Genomic DNA, 23549 nt, shown 5'->3' with positions numbered 1-23549 from the left:
TTAAAATAAAGTATCACGATATAATTCTAGATCCAATTCAGCTCATTACTACAAAGAAATTCCAAACTAAAAATGTAATAGCTAAACCATTTTAAAAGAAAAGGGAAAGAAGAGGTTAGATGAATTAGTTAACAGCTCCAGAAGACAGAGCTGTTTTAATAAAGGGAAACGAAATATTCCAATCAAGCTGCAACTGTTTAGAGAAACAACAAATAAATTAATGATATTACTTAAGACAGACATTTAGGGCAGAAAAAGATAGCACAAAATTACATGATACTACCAATAAAATACTTTAGCACATTAGTATACATAACAGTTTTGAGCCACATACGTGCATATATTGTACACTTAGCACATACAGTATACACACATACATGGTATTGTCTTTACCCTCATCCCCCCCAACCACAACCTCAAATTTGACTGTTGAACTGCAACCCCCTAGCACGTCACCGAGAGTAAGCATGCAATGTTCTAGATATCTTTTACTGCTGCTCTAGGTTAAATGTGGCATGACATGCAGGATGCCTCCACACAGTGCAAAAACTTTTATCTGATAGCAAATTTACTGCCCACTTTGAAAAAGGAGGAAAAGATATTAAACATTTCTTTTAATTAAAGAGTTGCAATTCAGAAAGTTGCTAGCCTTGACTAATGCAAGGCTGCAAGGGCAGACAGTTGCACTGGAGAAACACTGGGTGATACCTAAAGTCACGAAAACCTCTCACTGGTACTGTCTCAGACAGCTGCTTGCCCTACTACTTTCTAGATATGCCCCTGCTCAAGTGTGGCAGGAATATCCTTCCTTGTGCAAATAAAAAAAAAAACTAATCAAATGCCTGCTAAACATCCAGTATGCAATTTTCAAATAATCAAGCATTTATTCATAAAAAAAGTCAGTTATTCTTGTATCCATTGTACTGTTACCTGACGCAGATTCCTGGTTACTTTCACATCATGCCAGGCATTGTCATTAAATTTCCCATTCACAGGTTCCACCAGCGCTTCAAAGGCCCCTGAGCCCAAATTAATGACCAAGGAGACAGCTCCGTTTTTCAGCGCAAGATTGACATAATCAGCCGATTTTCCTGTGTGAAGCATCAGTCCGTTCCTCTGAAGCGTTTTAAACGACAGAGTTATTTCATCACTGCTACTCTGTATGGGGTTCTGAGATAAATCATAGCAGAAGTATTCTGATCCCTTGAATGTTGCAATATATTCTTCTTTTCCTGGCAAACAAAAGGAGAGAAACAAACAAATAAATCGCTGGCACTTAATTAAAGGCAAATTGCATGAATTATTTTCATAGCTAATTTAATAGTATTAGTGCAAGCACTGTATCAAAAAATAATTCATTTAAAACACTTAAAATCCATGAAGGAAGGAGATAAATGAGATTTACCGTGAACATATTTTTAACTATTTTCTAACAGATTTTCATTAATGTTTTTATTATTACATGATTAAACTCTGAAAGTAAATTGCATCAACAATTGTATTAATGCTATTTAAGCAATCTGCTCTCAAACACATCTAAATATATAACATTCAGGTGAATATACAGACCAAAGCATTGTTCTAGTCAAAACACAGATCTATTCCTTTCCAGCTGTCACTAAAATTATGACACCTCAAAAAGAACCAATAACCTAGATACTTCCAGTATCTCTGCCTAAGGTTTTGAATAAACTAAAGCTACAAAGCATTCATTTAGGAATCTACCTTAAAGATTTATATAGCACTGTGCCAGAGAGCAAGTTAACATGTAGTAGAAAATGAACAGGTTATTTTTTTCTTGCATGTACTTTTACTAGCAAGTATGTGCCATACAGGTTATTTTTCTTAATTTATCCTGAAGGTGAAACACAAATAACTGAGCTTTCAATCTCAGAAAAGCAAGTATAACACATATGGAGATTATATTTTCCCAAAATCTTGTACACAAACGTGTACAAGATTATACTAGAGTTGTATGGAATTTAGAGCCATAAAAAGGCAAAAAATATCTGTTTAGAGATGTATGGATTTTAGAGCAATAAAAGAGCAAAAATATTTGTTCAGCTAATAAGTTAGTAAAATCTCAATGAAAACCTGCAGGTTTTATGCAGTGTAAGGATGAAGGTGTGAAAATCTGAGGATGTAAAATTTCATCTTTCTTGAGAATCAACTCAGTCTCCAGGACAGAACTGCACACATCAGTGTTATACCACCAGAACAAACCCAAAATATATGCATAAATCTACAGATAAAGGGAATAGCAGTGTGAATTTAAGAGACCAGTGGATGACAGGACAGGCAAAAAACAGGTGTGAAGACACCAGTTGTATTTGTCTCCTGTTGTAGCCTATACATCAACTCTGATCCTGGATATTCAAAATGCTTTACTTTAACTTTGCTTCATAATAAGATCATTAGAAGTTATTTGTGTTATCTTTTTGAGGGGGTTTATTTGTGGCAGCAGCCAAATCATACTAGACTACAAGGTAAAAAAAAAAACCCAAAATGACTGTTTATCAATTATGCTCTCTTTACAGCTCAAAGCAAGATTCAGCTGACAGTGATGCACCCTGGACCCTGACATGTTTCAGTGGAGGGAGAACACCTTAGCTCATGGTGCATAAGGGATTCACAAACAATGCATTTTCTGGGGTTTCAATGCACTGAAATCAGCAGCCTGCATCCCATCTAATGAATATTTAATAAAAGCATAAAACGCTCAGGAGAGAGTTTATTTGCAATGGGTGCTTGCTGCACAGGCATATTAAAGCAGCATGAATACCTACAATGGAGAGAGATGATAAAACAGATGCAGAAACCTGGTCTTTGTAGTTTTGTCCCAGGTATGTAATGAAAAAAACTGAAGGGCATAAATGAATCAACATGCCAAGTATTTAAGTACACACATTATGCACTGTAAACTGCCTGTGTAAAACCAGATCATTCACACAGACATGAAAATGTAGGGAACTTAAACACGTGCCAGGTCCTTTTTTAAAAAAAATAAATTCCTAAACAAGGACCTGAAGAAGCAAGCAGTTCATCCAAGAAAGTAATTGAGTCATTCTTCAAGCAGGACCCCTGAAGAATTCACTGTTAATTTTTGAACCCTCTCTCATTCCTTCTAGATTCAATAATACAGTCTATGATAATCAATATCACCAAATTAAAATTTTTGAACAAATTACTCATATTTACATCCAACTAATATTCACTTGTTTAAAAACTGAACTTCACTTGATAAACAAAAAACAAACACCTAAAACTAAGCAGAGCATTTTACTTCAGAGGAAACATTTTGGTGAAAAAACCTGAATTGTGGATAAAGACATTAACTGCATGCTTTTCCTACCAAACTATTTTTTCTGCTCACCTGACAAACCAAAGATACCCATTATTTGCTATTTTTATGCTGTTTCCATGCCATGAATTCAAACATTATCTGCTATGACAATATCCTAGTATGACCCAACTGCAAATATTACATTAATTATTTGAAGCAGGGGAGGGAATATCAATAGAAAACTTCCACATTTCTCAAGTCTTCAGAATAATTAATTCCTCACAAAAAAATTAATCTTCTCTCTTAGGACCATTTGGATGAAACCTCAGGTATATTTGCCCTCAAATCTAGCTTTGATATTTGGGAAATGATGGGGCAACTGCAAGTGCAAATCTGCCTTGTCATGCCCAGCTCTGAAATGGGAAGATTGGAGTTAAAACAACCACAGAGGGTTGCCACAGGCCAGCAAAGATTGAGGAAAACCAAGAAAAGGAAATCAGAGTACAAATCTTTTTTGTGCTTTGTCACTGAAAAACAGACCCTTTTAGCACACATAGAGCAGTAGGCACATTAATCAATATGTTTCAGTGGAGGACAGAAAAGCCACGAAATAATAGTGATAATCAACCCTGTGTCAACTTTTTAATATCAAAAAGATATTTTTGATATGAGCTATTTTACTCTTGATATGAATGCATGTATTTAGAATGGACATTAAAAAATATATCCATAAAACATTCAAATGTTTTATGTAAAAAAAAAACAACACTCATAATCCATTGCTACATTTCATACCACAATTTTTGTTGATCCTTTAAGCAAATTAAGAACAGGCTTCATTAATAACCGGTTGTGTAAACTGCTGGTTGTTTGTTTATTTTTTCAAATTATCACTTAATAACACTTAGAGAAACCATTAAAAATGCATGGCAGTCATTCTAGCCAGTATGAAGTGTTGCACTTCATTTAATGATTAAAATGTAATTACCTGCATAGAAAAGCACAAGATAATATGAACACCATAAAGGAGTTTAACATGTTTTTTATTCTGAATTTTGAGTACAGTAAATTGCTTTATGTTATGGCAGTGAAAATCCACTATTACAGGAGATGTGCATCTGTTTGTGTCACAGGAAGGATTCAAACAAGAGAAGCACTCTATGAAAGCACCTGTTGCTGCAGAAAGGGTCTGTTTCTTTGCCCCACTGAAGTCAACAACAGTTTTAATATTCAGCTCTTTGGAAGTCCATTTAATCCTTAGTCTGATAAAACATATGGAAGCAATACTTCCATGGGCTTTAGCAGATTTTACAGTCCTACATAAGCACCATGCTAAGCTTTATAGCACATTCACCTGTCTCACTGGCAGTGTTACACCATAAACTAGGTCTGGCTGTATCCATAATAATTGGATCGTGCACCCATGCCTGATTTAAATCACATACACAGGACTAGATGCTTTGATCTTACTAAGGAGTAACAATAATGGAACCATAGACAAGAGAAATAAAACCGTAACAGGAATAAATCAAATGTATTTATCGATAGCTACAGTGTTCTTTTGCATAAGAAAGTAAACTCAAAAGTTTATTAACTGAACCCCAACAACCCATGTGACAAACCCATCTAGTATTACACAACAAAACCTGGTAGAGCGATGTCTATTTATCTGTCTGCCAAAATAATTACTGCCAAAGAGAAAATAAGCTGACACCACTAACACTAATACCACTCCACTTCTAAGAGCTAAGTTACTTCTCTACAATCTTCAAAACATTAAATGTGTTCTGAATAAATAAATTATGTCAAACCAGAGTGTAGTATGTTTCCAGATGTACTGTTTGGTGCTCCATTTCACAACAATTTAAAATTTATCCGCTACACCATCAACTTATAAAGTCTTTCTGAAAAAGCAATGCAGCTTAGGAAAACTACACTAAAACAGCATGTAGACAAAGCCATTAATAAGAATGACTGATGCAATAAAACCAGACAGCCTGAACTGCTACTTCTGTGGCACACTTTGCAGTAATAGCAAACTAACGGCTTGCCATTCCATACAAAGGGAATCCTCCCCCCATGAGGAGTGCACTGCTGACCCTGGAATGGTCTCAGCATGCATCATGCACAAGGTTTCTTAGCACATTGCTCTTTTATGAAAGCCAGCCTTTACCCTTCCATCATTCACTGGATCTTAAGACAAAAAATTACAGACTATAAAGTAGTTCTCCAAATGTTATACTGAATTTTGTTTCCCAGTCACATAATAAAGGATGACCAGATTGCATCTGGAAATAAAACACAGACACTCAAAAAGAATAATACAGTCTAATAAATAATACTGTCTAAATAAAAAAAAAAAAAAAAAAAAGACTTAAGTATGAAACCAACAAAAATGATGGAATTATGATAAAACCTAAGAAATTAATTCTGAGAGAATGCAGAGGGCTGGCTTATCAGTTCAGGTAGTTAGTTTTTACAAGTACTGCTGTTGTACACTAGCAGTTTTCTGTTCCTGTCTCTTATAAATAACTTTTTTTAACAGGAGAATCTTTCATGACAATTTCTCACAATCTTTCTTTTCCTTTCCAGAAACTATATTCCTTGTCATCTAAACAAGTCTCCACAGAAGATTCCAAGGAAGCAATTGAGAGAAAAAAATCAGATTCATGATTCCAAATCCACCATGGGGATCTATGTGGTAGTTTCCTTTTTTTTTAACTCTCCCTTCCCTCACAAGTACAGAATTCTGTGTCCCTTTCCTTTGAGAGGCAATAATTTCATTATTAAATCATGACTAGCCTAACATGAGAACAAAACCCGAGAAGTTATTTAAGACCATAAGCAATTTCTTCTGAAGGACTGAGGAATTACTTCTCAAGGGCTTCTTATTATTGTCTTAAATTAGCCTTATGCAAAAAAAAAAAAAAAAAAGAAAAAAGATAAAAAAAGGCTGTAGAAATGTCTGTTTATTCCACAGATTCAGGGATCTGGTAAACCAGATTCAGGGATCTGGCAAACCAGTCCAAGCCTTTTTCTGGCAGAAAATGTTCCAGTCAAAACCAAACAAAAAGTTAAAACTTTGGTTAGTTGTTATAACAGAGTGCATTGGACTGTCATACTTGTAGTTCCTGGAATGTAATATCTATGTTAACATCTATGTAAACTATGGTTTATCCCAAAAAACACCCTGCACCTGTGATCCTGGGCACCAAAGTCTCTGCTACTGGTGTCCAACATAAAACCAATATCCATCGCAGTAAAATGAGGTGCAAAGAAATATTTTGCCTGCTGAGAAAAATTTAACAGCATAACTGATACAAAGTAAGGTATAATATCATGATGCAAAGAAACTCGGGGAAGTTTTCCACCTCCTGTTTTGTTTCATACACAATCATTAAATCAGTAGCCAATCACAAGAATTATAAACTCCTGAAGTATGAGCCTATGATCCCTTCCCATCATCTCAGATTGGAATAAAATTATGATAGTTGCTACTCATGATAAATGACTTGGAGGGAACACTAGATAACTGATAAATTACTTCATTGTTCTGAACAGACATTTAAATTCATAATTAAAATGGCTACACCATGCAATTTCCTCACTAATTTTCATGTCCTTTTATTTAATCACACAGAGTATGCACTTGAAAAGCAGATTTGCAATTGGGGAGGGAGAGGAAAGCAAGCAGGAGTTTTCAGGAATGGTGCCATCTTAGTGTACATTAAATACTAAATTGTTAGAAGGTGAAAACAGGATAACCTTTTTCTAATTAGCAGTTGCATCATTAATAAGTAGATTACAGTATCCTGCACTTTGTATCATGGTGATAATGCCTCAAAAAATTACTCAAAACCACGAAGTTTGAAATAGTGATTTAAAGTCATTCTTGTTAAATTAGGAATAAAGTGCAAAATGTAAAATATGCTCACATCATTCTGCTACATTCACAGGAATGTAGCAGAAAACCAAATGTAGCAGTAGTAGAAAACTACTTTTATTCAACCTTAGTATTGCCTTAAAACTCATTTATGAATTTTGGTAAGAAGCTGAGAAACCAGAGCAGAATTATACCAACAAACAACTCCAATCTTCATTTTCTGCACCAAGCTAAAAACGGTGCTGGGCAATTTTCCAAAGGTGTTTTCCAGGCCTCAAGGTTCCCACTGACTTTACAGCTAAACTGCAAAATGCAGAATTCAGTTTTTCAAAGGATCAGAATCACAGACTTTCAGTATCAGATTGCTTACAGAACTGGTAGAAAAAACTGATGTTATGATAGGAAAATATAGCATTTTTAATTTTACTCTCCATAAGTATAAAACTTTTGCAATGCAAGTTTTAATTTGCTTTGAGTGATAAAACAGGTAAGGTAAATTCTTCCCCTGCATCCTGGGCTGTGTCTCTTCTGCTTGTATCTTACAAAGGAGAGCTGCATAAAAAAAAAAAACCTGCAGTTATTCTTGCAAAACTTGAAAACAGACTCTGTCCTAGATAAAAATCCATTTTCTGTACTGCTTCTTGGATGAAGCAGTAGCACCTTAGTCCTTGCTGAGTGTTTTCCGAATGAGTTGCATTCGTTTTTCACTGTCCTAAGTAAAAACATGGAATAGAAGAAGTAATTTTTTTTTTTACTTTGTTGATGTTATATTTAAACACACATTTCAAATGAAAGAACAAGGCATAAAATAATGCCCAACTAACACATTTTATGTGTACAAAGAGTTAATGAGTTAAATGATCTGATAAGGAACAGTTTCAAAGCTAATACGAAACTTCTGAGACATCAGCTGAATACCTCTCTTATGGCACCACACAGCACTAGAGGATTAGTGCAGCATGTCCTGGGGTTTAGATGCAATAAAAAACAACAAGCAATTTTCCAGTCCTAATTAACTCCTGTTAAAAGAAGCCCTTTGTAGCAATAAGCTTTCCAGAGATGCAGGGGGAATGCCACTGCAATGGTATTATGTACATGATGAGCCACTCCTATAAAACCGGTCTTGCATTTGTCTCAGAGAGGTACTGCAGGAATATGTAGCATTTGACTCAGTAAAAAGAGATACAGCATGGTTTTGAAAAAGGTAAAACAAAACACCTTCCAGAGGGGATTGATAAAACTGTCTTTTTTTTTTTCTTGTCTGCCTCTGCCTGAGACTGTATCACTGAAGGAATGTCTACATAAAACATTTGGGAAAAGTCAGTTGCATCTCTGTGTTAGTCTTCAAAACATGTTCAGAAGAAGCTATTTATAGCTCTTCCTATAAACATGGCAAATTTAATATGAAAACAACTGCTTTATTACATCTTCCAGCCTGTTGAGGATACTCTCATTTAAGAAAGATTTTTCACATATGAAACAAAAAAAAAATCTTTCCAAGTTACTGAGCATACGAGGAATACATTCTATGAAAGGATCCTACAGCAACAAAGATGATCTGAGAAGCTGAAGTCTCAGCTGAAGAAATCTGCTGTTCAAAATAACGACCAGATAGATGTGCTAATGGCCTGTTGCTATAGTAGAAATATTTAATCTAAACAAGCCATACCTAATATCTCTCTGCAACCTTGCCTCTTCAAAAGAAGCGAAAAGAATCGCTATGTCATCTACAAAGAGTAAAAGAACTCTTTTTTATTGATTAATTCAGGATATAACGGAGCTCAAAACTTCTCAAAGACAGGCAAACCACTAGACAAAAATACTCTTTGAGCTTCATGATCTCAATTCATTGTCATGTGGAAAATAATTCAGCCAAAACTGTGTTTTTTAACATGAGGCTGAATATAAGAAGTAGTATGATATCTCTTTTGGCATCCCAGAATTACCTTCAGCCACTATCAGAACCTAGGGTCAGGTGTTCAAATGAGCTATGGGATCAGAAACATTATCATTAAAGTAAGAATTATAAGAAATTCAATATAATGTTTTTATTATATTTTTTTTTTCCAAAAGAATGACAAAGGTAGAAGAATTTCCTTTTAGTGAGCAGAAGAACAGTGTCAATTGAAAATGGTTTGAATAATTTGTATTGAGCTCTAATATCTAATAAACTTCATTAAAAATTCAGATAACTTTTTTCCAAATATTTATTTAATAATCACTACAATCACTACAGTGACTAAAGATATTTTACCTTTATAAATGTAACTGATGGACAAAGCACAAAGGACAACAGAAACACTGACTTGACGAGTGCAGCACAGACCTTTAGTGGACTGGGTTAGGAGCAAACAACATTCTGCTCTGGAAAGAAGACTCAACTATGTGTCCACAGTTAAAAAAATAAATGTGTATTTTAAAATGGAAGCAAATTGAAAAAAATATTAGTAACTATTTGAATAACAGGGATTTTAGTCAAGGTCATGGCAATCAAAGCAGCTGAACTGTCTGTACTTTACAGAGGAAAAACACCCACAGGTATTTATACAGAATTGCAACCACCTGCATATGTATGGGAAGAAACATTCAAGGGCAAACCCAGAGAATCAGGACATGACTATTGAAAAATTCAGATGAAACACTCAAAAGGACTTCCCAACACACAGAAAACCTTGATGGTTATGATAGTGCTGTTACCATCTCCAGAGGCTGTGACATATCTTCCTAGAAATATTTTGACCTATTATTTTCAGGTTTTTTTCCTGTTGTTTCAATGCTGCCTTTTGCTCTCTTCTTTCCCTGTATTTTAGTTTTTCTCCTTCAGAGACTTCTCTTATTGCACTGCAATTCCTGCTGAGAGGCAAAGGTACCCTAAGCCATATGCCAGTCAGTGTTCTCAGTAATCAGCAGTCACTGGAAATCCCTGATCACATCTGAAGATCAAAATAAGCCCTAATAATAATAAAAAAAAACCCCTTCACGCCTCTATTTATATTTTGTGTCCAGCAGTCAGATAAAAGAATATATATAAACCAGGTGTTAAGGATAGGGGAAAAGGAAAACTGAATTCAAACTAATTTAGCACATTTTATTTTGGAAAAGACACTAAAGCTTCATTAAATCTACAGGGGTTGACAGATATTCTACACCAATGAATTGCAGCTATTTTTTTCTTTTCTGGAACTATTGTTTGTTCTTAAATTAACACTCACTTTCCAAGACTATAAAGAAAATAGCAAAACTACCATTATTTTTGTAATGGTTTGACAGGATATAACTGTTTTTCATAGCCCTTATTCTTCCTACCACAAATCAAAATTTAGGTCATAGTACTTCAGAACATGGGAGGTGCTGAGGAAAGACCACTGTCCACGTAAGCGAGAGCTTCTTACTGAACATAACGTCAGGTTTTTGTGTAAATAACAACCAGAGATATTCAGATGATAATTTTACACGTGGCAGTCTCAAAATCTGATTTATCTGACTGCAAATAAAATACGCAAGGTTTTTTTGCTTGTAATCAGATAGCTAACAATGCAATTTACACCAAGATTTAAAGGACTAGTAGTAGCTACGTAACAAAGAGTTTTAAGAAAAAAATGTGTCTGAAATAAGTCATTGCCTCTACAAAGTCACTTCAGGAAACAAGCCTGCTTTTGGACATTCCAATTCTGTAGTATGGAAAAGCTTCTTAAAGACATAGCAAGACATCAAGAAAATATTAAATCTCTGAACTCCATTCCCCCACACCTTTTTCCATGATTCTCTAAAGCTTACACCCACAACATGATAAAGGAAGATACAAGCCAAAGAAATTTGATGGATACCTTAATGTGTTTCAAGTAACAACTGTTAGTTTTTAAACAAGATTATTCTTGCTATCACTTCACAGAATAGGTCAAGCTGGAAAGGCCCACAGAGGGACATTTGTTCTGGTCTCCCTGCACAAGCAGGGTCATCCCAGAGCACACAGCACAAGACTGTGTCCAGGTGGGTCTGGAATCTCTCCAGCAAGGGAGATTCCACACCTTCTCTGAGTGATCCATCCCAGTTCATTCATGGTCCCCTGCACAGCAAAGTTCTTCCTCATGTTCAGGTGGAACTTCTTGTTCATCTGTTTCTGCCCATTGTTTCTTGTCTTACTGAGCAAAGCCTGGTCCATCCTGTGACATCTCCCCTCAAAGATATTGATGAGGTCCCCTCAATCCTCTCTTGAGGCTGAACAGCCCCAGGTCCCTCAGACTTTCCTCATAAAAGAGGTTCTCCAGACCCTTGACCACCTTAGTAGCTCTCCACTGGACTTGATCCAGCAGCTCCATGTCTCTGTCATCCTGAGGAGCCCAGAAGTGGACACAGCACTCCAGATGAGCCTCACCAGGGCCAAGTAGAGGTGCAGGATCACCTCCCTTGACTTGTTGGCAATGCTCTTCCTAACGCACTCCAGGACATCATTGGCCTTCTTGGCCACAAGGACACACTGCTGCCTCAGGGACAGCTTGCTGTCCACCAGGACCCCCAGGTCCTTCTCCACAGCAATTCTTATTCTTCTTTTCAATAAATACCAGGGCTTGGCAACATTCACTCTTAAGCAGAGTATAATAACATTCTAACATAATTCCAGTAAGTTATAACAAAATAAGGCTTTCAAGATCTATTCTTGACACCAATTTTATTTTAAATGAGACTCTCAAAATTGATAAGCAGGTTTCTTGGCCTGGCCATAGCTTTAAAACTATACATGCACTGATTTTTTTTCAACTATGAATATATAAAAAGAGCTATGTCTAGATTTATATTTAAAGGACCATTTTAGGCATGCATTTTAAAAATATAAAAGAAGTCTAACTCTCTCCAAGTCTTATTATCAAATCTGTAAAACTCCAAGAAAACCTCTGCAAGTAGCAAAATAATCAGTATTAAATATGCTTCACATTTAGTTTTTTGAAGACTGACTAGCCCCTTTTCCATTAATTCAGTATTACTTCCTTATTTTTTTTCAGAAGTCATAAGTCTTTAAAACTGCTTGATAAGGAGGCCTCCCTACTGAGATTACCAATAGTCTTTTTATAGAAGCCTGCAGGAACAGTGTAAAAGCAAAAGAAGATTAGCAGAATATAAAAATAATTGGACTCTAGTGCTGTATTGATATTTTAGAGGAAAGATTTGCTGTCATGACTGGGCCAAGTCATCTGCTGGTAAATTCCACTGAAGGCAGCACATTTGCACCACTGGTACTTTATCCTGCTCTTTATGCAATAAATATGTCTAAGAAGGTGAGATACTTAGTGTCATAGATAATGTGACGTATTTGCATCATTGCACTGATCTAACATAAAACTTAACAACTCATTTCTCAGGTAATGGAAAGAGTAGAAAAAAGATGGAGATAGAAAGAGTGACACTGTCAGAGATACTGCCTCATTTTAGAAACATTAGATATTAAGAAGTAATTTCACCTCTCCAGGAACTTGTCTAAAATAACTGCTTAAAATACTTCAATATTTATTATTGCTGCATAGGAGCTTAGCATTATTTACAGCCTTCTTCCCTACACATATCAAATAGAAACAAGACCGTAATCATTCAAAGAACACTTACAGAAGAAAACACAACTGAAAAAATAATTTAACATATCTTACAAAGGATAATCAAAAGAGAAAAGCTGTGACACTCTACTGACAAGCACATTACATAAATTTCTGGTTTGGGTACTTTTACTTTTTCAAGAATCTAATCTGCATTCAGGGTCCGAAGTTTCTCTACATTTCAAGGCATTAAGATTGTGTTCAATACAGCTGCTGGTACTTGACTAAGCTGTTGACTGGAGAGGGCAGGGAAAAAAGCAATGGAGATTGTATCCTTCACCAAATATTTTGGCAACTGACATCTATTTTCCACAAATTTCTGTCTCCTAACCAATGTGGAAAAAAATGCAAGACTGAAGCCTATGTCAACAACAGCAGGAACCACAGGCTGGTTCCTCCTGCACAGCTTGAGCAAGGCTGCTGGTCCCACACTAAACCACACAGCAATCAGGAGCGAGGACTACAACCAGACTGAGGATTCACACACAAATACCACAGCATAGAACACATTCAATGAAAACTTTAAATGTAACAATTGTAATCTTGTAAACGCCCACAGGCCTACTAACAAAATGCCTCCACCCTGGAGGGGCTGAAGCAGGCAAGGAGAAACACCCCTCAGATCAGGGTAAGGAAACCCTGCCTCCCATGGATCTTTGCAGACACATGTAAATACCTCTCCAGGTTCGATGTTCTATTGGTTCACCCAGCTGATTAATCTCTATTCTAACCCCTGTTTGCAATTTCTGGTTAATCCCCAGGATGTTCTCCCTTCCCCTGGTCCCTACTGGCCCCAGACTGCTGCATTTCCCCCATTAGCCTATTGGTTTACCCTGTTCCTATCCATGCCTTTGTACCATTTTCCCTTGTTCCAATTGGACCCTGACTCTCAACTCCACCCCTGTCACCCTGTATTTTAATCCTGTGCCCCCAGATCATTCTGGGCTTTGTCCCTGGGTCCCTTTGGAGGTTAAACCCTTTTGGATATCCAAACAAAGATCTGTCCCTCGCTTCTTTGTCACTGCTAGTTAGTTCTACTGGTGGTGTGCTCCTGGCCCTGACGGCGCAGGTCACTTTCAGGGATTCATTGTGGCATGCAGTGCAACAAAACCCCTTCTTTTCCCAAAAAAATAAAAAAAAAAAATAATTACAAAAAAAAATTCCCTCTGCAGTATAGAGTAAGTGAAAGTTTGCTTCAAATCATAATTTGAGCACAAATGCCCTTACCAGCAGACTCCATTTTGTCTCTCCCACCTGTTCCTCATAGGTCTCCTGTAGTTACCCGTCAGCTGTTCAGACAGTGCCAGAGGCTGGTTAGGTTTTACATTTATTACATTAGGAAAATGCCATCATGCAGTAGCCAGAGTGACAGGATCAATATAGAGAAAATGCCTGCACTCTGAGTTACACAGGCTATTAATTCAACCTTCCTCTATAACCCTACTGTTTTCTTTGTATTGCTGAATATAGTTTTGTTTTTCTAAAGTCCCTCCTCATTTCATAGCACCCTGAGAAAAAAAGTAAAGCCCTTTATGCACAATACACAAGACATTTGATTCTGAATACATACCATTACACTTCTAAAGCTATTTGATTACTACTCTGGATACTTTCAAATTAATTAAAAATGAAGAGTTATTGACAAAACACACTAGCATTCATCACAGAACCACCAGGTCAGTTATTATGTTCACTAAAGTATTTAAACCTTTCTGGAACTTTCAGGAAAGGGAATTACTGCTTCTGTGAAAAAAATCATTCTGTGATTATTATCTCTATTTCTCCCCAAGGCTCCTACACCTTACAGATTTACCAGGAGTTTAGATTCAAACTAATAGGAAGCTGTGTTTAAAGTACTTTAGAATCTTGCCCATCAATTACATTGTTGAGGTAACATTATATCACAGTACTCAAATGAAATGGTACATATGTAAATGGCTTAAAATTAAAGGTATGTGAATCATTAAGAATTCTTCTTAATGTCATTAAATTAGATGTTTGCAGACTAGCAGTCCATTCTTTCTTAATTCACTTGTACCTGAGTTCATTTTCATTGGATTCCTAAACTGAAATTTAGAGGTAAAACACAATTTAAATGGAGGATAATTTGATTATTTTATTTTTCAAGGATTATTTGTTTGTAGTTTAGTCTGGGGCTATGGAGACAATATGCACACTGAAGTATTTCCATCCCATAAGCAAAAGCAGACTACATTCATCAATCTGTTAGCCATGAAATTAGGAATATTTGATGTATCCAAGGGCAGCTCCTGGAGCTCTTGTTTTTCCTGCTATACCCCTCTCAGTTATTTCCATACTACCCCAATATTAAGTAAATAAGCAACTTTTCTGGGCTGCTATACAAGAAAAAGACTAATTTAAGCAGCTTCAGGCTCCCCATTTTTATTTTCTATGCTAATCTTCCACGTTTTGTGGCTTTTTGCACAAACGCAAAGAAAAGCTGAACACCAGCCTGCCCTGGCTCCCCTGAATACAGCAACACAAACAGAACTTTTCTTCACCCATCCTCTTGTGGGTCTTTTGTCAAGTGGATGCCTAGCAAAGGAAATTAGCCATTAAATGACTAAATCCATTTATCCCTGTATAGCAAAGAACTGCTTCAGAATAAAGGGAAACTACAGCTAAAGCTTGTATTAAAACTCAGGAATTTACCATGTATTTCTGAATTGGTTTCATAACAAGCTGGATCGTGACCCACTTCTGGTGGTGCAATAATCAGTGTCCAGATATTTCTCCCTGGCTAGTGAGTAGTGTCAGGGCAAGATAACTTTTAATATTCCTTGGCTTCTCTCAAGACTCATAAAATGACATTAAATCTTCCTTTCAAAATCATCAATTTTTCAAGCCTAGAATTATGTTTGGAAAAGCATATTTTCATTCTCAACACTCTACTAATTTTGTAGAGTAACTTCCAGAGATGTTCTACTACATCCTGTGCTTACTCACTCCAGCCCAGCACTTGTTTTTTCCTGTAGGCACAGCTGACCACTGACAATGATCTATGAATCAAACAAACCCCAAATCCTCAAGTGGGCAGATGCAGGATAATTCTGTGTTTTGGCTGTTATACACCCACAGCTTTCTCTCATTAATTGAGCTGTAACTTGAGTGGTGACCCAATTTTTGCTGTATCTTTTATTGTCAGAACAAAACCAATTATGAACAGTTCCCAACAAAGTTAAATCTTTTTCACATTTTCCTTAAAATACCCTGTTCATTCCTGATACACTTAAATTTAATTCAGTCTCTGTAGACCTCCCAATGTCTTGAATGTACACAGATGAATGCAGAAAGATTAAACATTTTCTTACTGTGACCTACAACAATGTGCTGGAACTTTAATTATTATGTTAATTCAGGCATTGGGCCCAGTGGATTTATTATATCCTAGAAGCTAATGCAATCTACTCTGAAGTGAGATGTAGGCATTAGCTGCATCTAAGTATTTTGTGTACAAATATTTAGGCTGTGTAGCAAAAGGCTGCACACTAAAACAAACTTCAAAATCGAATCCTAATTTTGGGTCTTTTTCCTCAAGTAGATGCCTAGTTCCTCAGAAAGAATCTGAAAGTGTGGCTCCTTGTAGCAACAAAAGCTTGTGTCTCAGCCAAACATCTTCATCCCAAATTCAAGGCTTTTGAAGCAAGACTGGCATTTGTTAGATTAAAAAAAAAAAAAAAAAGATGATACTTGTTATTATTATCTTACCAATCATAGGATAACACTGGGGAAAACACCCCAATCAACAATTCTTTATTTTCCACTGCAGCACAAGATGAGGTACATTCTGCACTGTATTAGGACAAAAATATCCAATCCCAAAATAGTTCATTTGGAATAAAGATGGCTTTACATAAAAGACAGTATCAATTACTGAAAATTAAAGTTTTAACTTTTCCCTAATAGACAATATAGGTGTTTCTGATCAGCTATCCCTCACATAAAATGCAGTTTTGTATCATTCAACAAGGAAAAACACCTACTGGATTATTTTTTTAATTATCCCCCATCTCAGCCAATATTTTATTTATTTTCCATTAGCAACATGATGGATAAAAATGAAACTCATATTTTAAATTGTTTTGAAGAGAAAAAGAAAGGTGGAGAAACTTGATGGGGTGAACTTGCCAGACTTTGGTAAAACCATTGGAACTTTGCTGACTACACAAACTCTTTTCAAGCAATGGAACTGGAGGTAGCTCATATGGTTTTATTTTTTCTTGCCTTGCTACATAGGAGTATTTTCTATTATCCTATCACTATATCACAAAAGCACCTGTGTTGTAATTAGAAGCAATCTGGCTTTCATCAAGAGAATATTAAAAAAATGTTTAATATAATAAAGGCAATAAGGAATTAATGAAAGCTTTCCAGCTTTATACTTACCAAGGCAGGGATTTGTCCTGTACCTGTTTTTGATTATACATTTTAATTGCTTACCAACAGATTGCCTTGATAGCCATCACAAATATAATTCCAGATTACCAGATAGAAATCTTTTTGTTCCAAATAGTAAAAAAAAAAGCTACAAAGGAATGCTTCCATCAATATTTTCTCAAGTTGATTTAAAAGGGATGCTTGATGACCATGAATAGGTGAAGTACAACTTTGTATTATTTTTAAGCAATGTGCCCACAAGAATATTTGTTTCCTGTGTTGCATTAAACATTTTCTCACAGCAAGAGCCCTCATTCAAGGGATTCTTCCACATTTATACTCTACTCAAGTCTAGCACTCATATCCTTTGCATGAAAATAAGAGCTCTAATACAAATCTCCTCATTATGTTTTGGTTTTTTTTCTTTAAATTCTCCAAGATTTCAGCTGGATCACTCTACAAAGAAAACATTTGAACTGTAATCAATCATATGAATGCAATCTAATTCCCAGTTGAATATACGTATTCAGATATATAGATATGTATAGATAGATAGTATTCCCTCATTATGAAATTTCTTAATTTTCATTAAATTTTCATTAAATTAGTTGCTTCCTCTCCATTTCAGTAATTTTAGATATCTAAATAAAAAAATCAAAATATTCTGAAAAAGATTTTTTAAAATATGCAAGCTTATCCGATAAACTATGTCCATTTTTAATTCTTGCTCAAAACCAAACACTTTTTTTCTTGATAGTGAAAAAAGAATGCATTTTTCCTCAGCTAAAGAAAGTTCAAAGTTATTACAGTAACTGAAGAAAAAGTCACTAAGCACTTGCTCCTAAAGACCCTTATAGTATATAAAAAGTACATTCAGTTAGAGGCATTGAAAAATCATTTATGGCTATTTTAAATACACAGAACTAGCAAGCTCAGTGGTGATCATTATGAACAAATGTTAAAAGTATATGTCTTGGTTATTTTTGCAGTAAGGTGCACCACTGAGAGGCTTGTTAATTAAAGGTCAACTACTCTAAATTGCATAAGAGAACACTGGAAAACCTGTTCTTGTATGAACCTTGTTGTACTAAATTATCTCAGCTAAGTATTTTGTTATTGGGAAAAAAAGATAATTTAAGCAAAGTATTCATTATACCTCAAATGAAACAACTCATTTCTTGCCTGATTCTGACAACTTAATGCAGCTAGTTAGCAAAGAACCAGCTAAGCCATTAGGTGTGTGAGAAAATACAGCCCTGCTTTAACACTGTTGAACATACCCCTGTGTATATATATATATATATATACATATACACATAAAAGCCCCACATGTTTCTAATTTTGGTGTGTAAGGTGTGCTAGAGTATTTGTACATTTCTATATTAGCTATACTGACTTAAAATAATTAATTGGATAATATTATACTCATAATTCTCAAGAGTCAGACCCCAAACTTCCACTGGCATTCCTAGGGACAGGGGTTCCATCCTTCAGATGGGGTTGTGCAATGCAGCATAGCTGATATTTTAATGAACTAAGTTCTTAACCATTCCCAAGTGCTGATAAATCATGCTATTCAGCTCTGTTCAGGGCAGTTCTTGAGCAATTGAGTGCCTTGAAAGGAAGACAGGCTGAAATTTGGTTAGGCACTTAAATTTACTCTGAGATTTACCCAGACCATTAACCAGCAAAGAAGGCATGAACAACTTTATTCTGCCCTTAAGCCCTTCACGTGCTTTTTTTCCTGTGTCTTTCTGCTAGTTGTATAAATAGTTATTCACTTTCCAAGGTCTCGCTACAGGATGCCAAAGCCTGCAAAGTCATTCAGGAAATTTCAGTTATAAACAAGTAATTGGCTGAGAGAACAAAAAATCCCACACTGGTATGCTTGCCACTAATTTATTTTAAAGAGTGAAATAATCACATGTTTTTACTCTAGATCCTATCAGTCATTGCACTTCACACACAGGTCTTGCGAACTTACACCTTGTGTTAGGGTGGACCCTAGAGCACTTCACTAACTAATTTAGGGTTGCATTTTAAGAGACATCTAGTATATTGTCATAAGCCCTTCAATGAAGTTGTGTAGAGATGAAAGGATGTTTGGGTCAGCCTACACTTTTTAAAATCCATGGTCTTTTTGGTCCTAGTTTCAAGATGTTTCAGATTTATCAGGAGGAGTGCCCAGGACTTGCCACATAAGCACGCCACCTCACCTAAGCAAACAATTTTGAATTCTGCACTCACCTACCCTATGGCATGGTTTAAGTGTGTGCATATTAATGCAGAATTTAATTCAGAATATTAGTGTGGACTTTTCTTCCTGCTGAGAAGAAGGATGTGAAATACCAACTGCAAAGGCATTCCAGTGATGCAGCAAAATTTGCACATACAAAGGTTTGTATGTTGAAGATTCAACGTTGAAGATTTATCCTCTCTATTCCCTAGAAATACTTTTCTTACATTCAGGAACTGTGTTAATTTAACTAACATATAATGATGAAGCCAGCTGTTCTGGGCTGCATCAAAAGTGGTGTGGCCAGCAGGTTGAAGGGGATGTTTCTTCCCCTCTACTCTGCCCCTGTGAGTAGACAACTCCACCTGGATCCAGCCAGCTCTGGGTCGTCAGCACAAGGATGTGGACCCTGTTGGATCCCTGCTGGAGGGGGTCCAGAGGAGAGCCAGAAAGATGCTTGGATGGCTGGATCACCTCTCCTGTGAAAGCAGGCTGAGAGAACCGGGGTTGTTTAGTCTGGAGAAGATATCAGGGAGACCTTATGGGACCTTCCAGTACATAAAGAGGGCATATTAAAAAAAGCAAACAAAAAACCAAACAAAAACCAGAACAAAATGCCAAAAAAAATAATAACCCATCAAAATAAACCAAAAAAAAACCAAAAGAGAAAGAGTGACTTTTCACACAAGCAGATAGTGATAGGACAAGGGAGAATGTGTTTAAACTAAAGGAAGAGATATTTAGATTGGATGTTAGGAAGAATTCTTTACTTAGTGAGACACTGGCACAGGTTGCCCAGAGAAATTGTGGCTGCCCCATTTCTGGAAGTGTTCTAGGCCAACCTGGATGAGGCCTTGAGCAACCTGATCTAGTGGGTGGCATCCCAGCCCATGACAGAGGGGTTGGAACTAGATGATTTTTAAGGTTCCTTCCAACCCTAACCATTCTATGATTCTAGGTTTTGGCAGTTTATCAATCCTGAAAGAGCTAACCTCTGGGGATTTTAGTATTTCTTTTTACACTACACCTAGTTATTATCAGAGCAGATGGGAACATAATGAGGGGGCAATTTATGTCCCATAGCACATTGTTGTGGTTCTATTTATTTAATAATCCAGACTTGGGACCCATCTGGACCACTTGGAGCTCCATGTTAGAGCCCATGTCCTCAGTTGTATTTCCCCCTTATATGTTGTGAGGGAGGAGAAGAGATGGCACATACCTAGTTCTCACCCAGCATGGAGTTAAAATAGGACTGAATCACCCATCTAGACCCAATCACTGGCAAATATTTCCAGTTCTCAATGTTTAGACATCAAGTTCAGAGCTTATTTATAAAATATTAGTCAAATGAAAACAATATTTTCTAATTATTTTCTACTGTCTTTCCCCATAAAGATCCTGAGACATCCTACATATAGCAAATGCAGTAAACTTAAGAACAGAATTCAAACCCTGTAATTTATTCTCGGCACTTTGCATTTCACTTAGATTTGAAAATGACAAGCTGTTGGTCCAATTTTTGTCAACATGTTTTTAATTAGTTCTGAATTTATGACAATTAAAGCTCACTGTTGCTTTTAAAATGAAGTTACTGAATTTGCCTTAATTTGTTTTCATAGCTCAGCAATGTGTGCATTTTAATTCAACATGGAAATATTCCATCCTCTCTGCTTTCTGTAGGGAAGATGCTACGATCAACGCTATCGTCTTTTTTTTCCCAGTGAAAATTATTGACTAGAAAATAGACTGAAAACATCTTTTGGGAATGCTGGCCATGCTCCACATTTGACTGGCTCCATCTGTATCTCAGCTGACTCAAAGAACCCAATACATTCCAAATCTTTTCTGTGGGGGAAAAAATAAAAAGAGGAAAATGAAATATTGCACCATAACACTGACTTTGTATTTCTTGTGTCTGCAGCTGTCAATTTGTTTTTAGGAAAATAATGTCTATTATTCATTAATCTAGGGCCATATACATCACAAAATATGTGAAAGATGTACTTTGCTTAAAAGCTGAGACACCACACAAAAATTAATTGCGACTTAAACTTTTTTGGTAACAAGGAAAAAGAGGGTTGAAGTATGACTAGCATTCTAATGAAGAAATAATTTTGGCAAGTTCTTAGAGCCTTAATAATAAATGACAAAATTCTATATATTAGAAGAGCAAGGTTTAATCTCATATGCCTCAACCTCATTTCTCCTCCCTTGCTTTCATTTTTCATCAGGAAAGTAATTTTCTCTTCACAGGTCCTGTGTGAATTCATATTGTTCATGCACCATTTCTTTCGTGAATGGCTGTAGACTGATCTATACTTATATGAGTATCTGCAGACTACATGTCTTGGTCAGAAATTGCAGCAGAATCTTACAAAAGAGCACTTTAAAAAAAATCTGAAGAAACAGAAGCTGAAATTATTAACCAAGGGGTGGAAGTCTAATAAGAGAAGTACAGTATGACAACATGTTTTCTTCAGCTAACGAGTTTAATAAAAAATTACGTACCAAGAGCATTAATTTTGTAGGAATTCCAAAGTCAATTTGGTTGTTGAGGATTTTGTCCCCTTTTAACTTACATTTTCCCTTTTAAGTTATCTTTTGTATACTGTAACAGTAGACCAAGATTTAAACAACAGTCTTACAAGAAGATCTTATAATTAGAAAAAGTAGAATTTTTATTATATTTCTTTTCTAGTTTGACTATTACAGTAAAAAAATATAAAAAACCTTGCTCTAATATCCAATTCAAATTACTAAATAATAGAGAAACCTGAATGAATTCCCCAGAGCCCCAACTGTATCTCCATACTCCAAAACCCATTACCATAAGTGAATACCTAAAAAATTATAGGAGGAAAAAATTAAAACATTCATAAATTTAACATCTGTTACTTTTCACAGTGAAAGTCAAAGTAATTTTTAATTAATTAATTTCAGGTAATTTTCAAGTACTCAAGTATAGTATTTCAAGTATTTTTTTTCTTTTTTTTTTTCTCAAGTAGATTCAATGTCATTGCTCCCTGTCTGTTTTATGCTATTACTTATTAATAATTAATATTAATTAGTAATATTAATATTACTAATTAATTACTAAGATGACTGGTTCTCAGTCACTGTGTGCACTCTACTTGCAAGGTTTAACAATTTTTGTGACAAACAAATCTGTTAACTTCTTACAACTGCATACAGATGGGGACAGCTCAGGAGTAAAGATGCATCTGGTTGCCAAAGATACCAAAAGTTCATCAAAGAGCGAGCATTCTTCAAAACTACTCTCACTTAACATCATAAATGCATTCCCTAAGGAATACTCCTAACCCCCCTCCACGCCTCAAATCGTCCTAACCAGGAAATAAACCCATAAAAACCACGTCCACTCTTCCTTTCCTGCTAGGAATCTCATTCACATACATATTTCAGCTCTACCAGAGCCTCTGTAATTGACTTTCAGGTGTGGTCCTGTTCAGGGCCAGGAGCTGGGCTCCATGATCCTGGTGGGTCCCTTCCAACTCAGCACAATCTGTGATTTGGTGACTTGTAATTAAATCCCAACAATAAAAGGTGATAACATCACTTTTCTTTAAATTTCCCCTTTTGTGATTGTATACAGAAACATAATAGCTGTTGATCACTTATCAAAGGGGACTGTAAAGTCAACAATGCACTTGCCCCAGCACACATCCATATGGGAATGCCTCCTTCCCAAGAGCATTACTGCCTTTTGTTCATGCCTGTCCTGTAATTGGTGCAGTCAAGTCAGAGTAATGTGCTGGAATTCTGTTGTTCTCTTCAATGCCTCTTATCAGAGCCAGACTTTGTAATGTGTTTGAAATGTGGATTACTTGTTCAGAGAAGGAGGCCAAGTGGAAGCTGAATAACCCTGACCTTTCTGAGCTTGGGAAATCAAAACAGTACCAAAAAACCCAAAAAGAGCATTAATGACTGGAATGAGATCTTTTCATCCTTTTCAGCTGCATATTCAGTGGTCAGAGTATGGTCTAATTAGAAAAAAAATATAAAAATCAATTGTTAAACAATCACTTTGCTCAAAATATATTGAGAAAGTTGAAAGAGTTCAAATGTAGTCAAGCCACCACTGACAACAAGAAATCTTGGTAAATAGTAAGGAGGAAATGCCTCTAAATAAAAACTGTTTCT

The 23549-nt window shown here is 36.0% G+C and overlaps 1 protein-coding gene across 45 annotated transcripts in view; it reads right to left on the bottom strand.

Annotated features, from left to right (window-relative positions):
• Positions 1 to 23549, bottom strand: part of NRXN1 (neurexin 1) — a 671062-nt gene that overhangs the window by 445292 nt on the left and 202221 nt on the right. For all 45 annotated transcript variants that reach the window (XM_086878975.1, XM_086878974.1, XM_023922971.2 and 42 more), the window contains one exon: positions 931 to 1232. In XM_086878975.1, the coding sequence (XP_086735101.1) occupies positions 931 to 1232 (302 nt within the window). The remainder of the gene's footprint in view (positions 1 to 930; positions 1233 to 23549) is intronic.

The sequence above is a fragment of the Cyanistes caeruleus genome, chromosome 2 (genome assembly GCF_971803275.1).
Source record: "Cyanistes caeruleus chromosome 2, bCyaCae1.hap1.1, whole genome shotgun sequence".
Classification (NCBI taxonomy): Eukaryota; Metazoa; Chordata; class Aves; order Passeriformes; family Paridae; genus Cyanistes; species Cyanistes caeruleus.
Note: the sequence above shows the minus strand (reverse complement) of the source record. Positions and strands in the feature narration are given on the sequence as shown.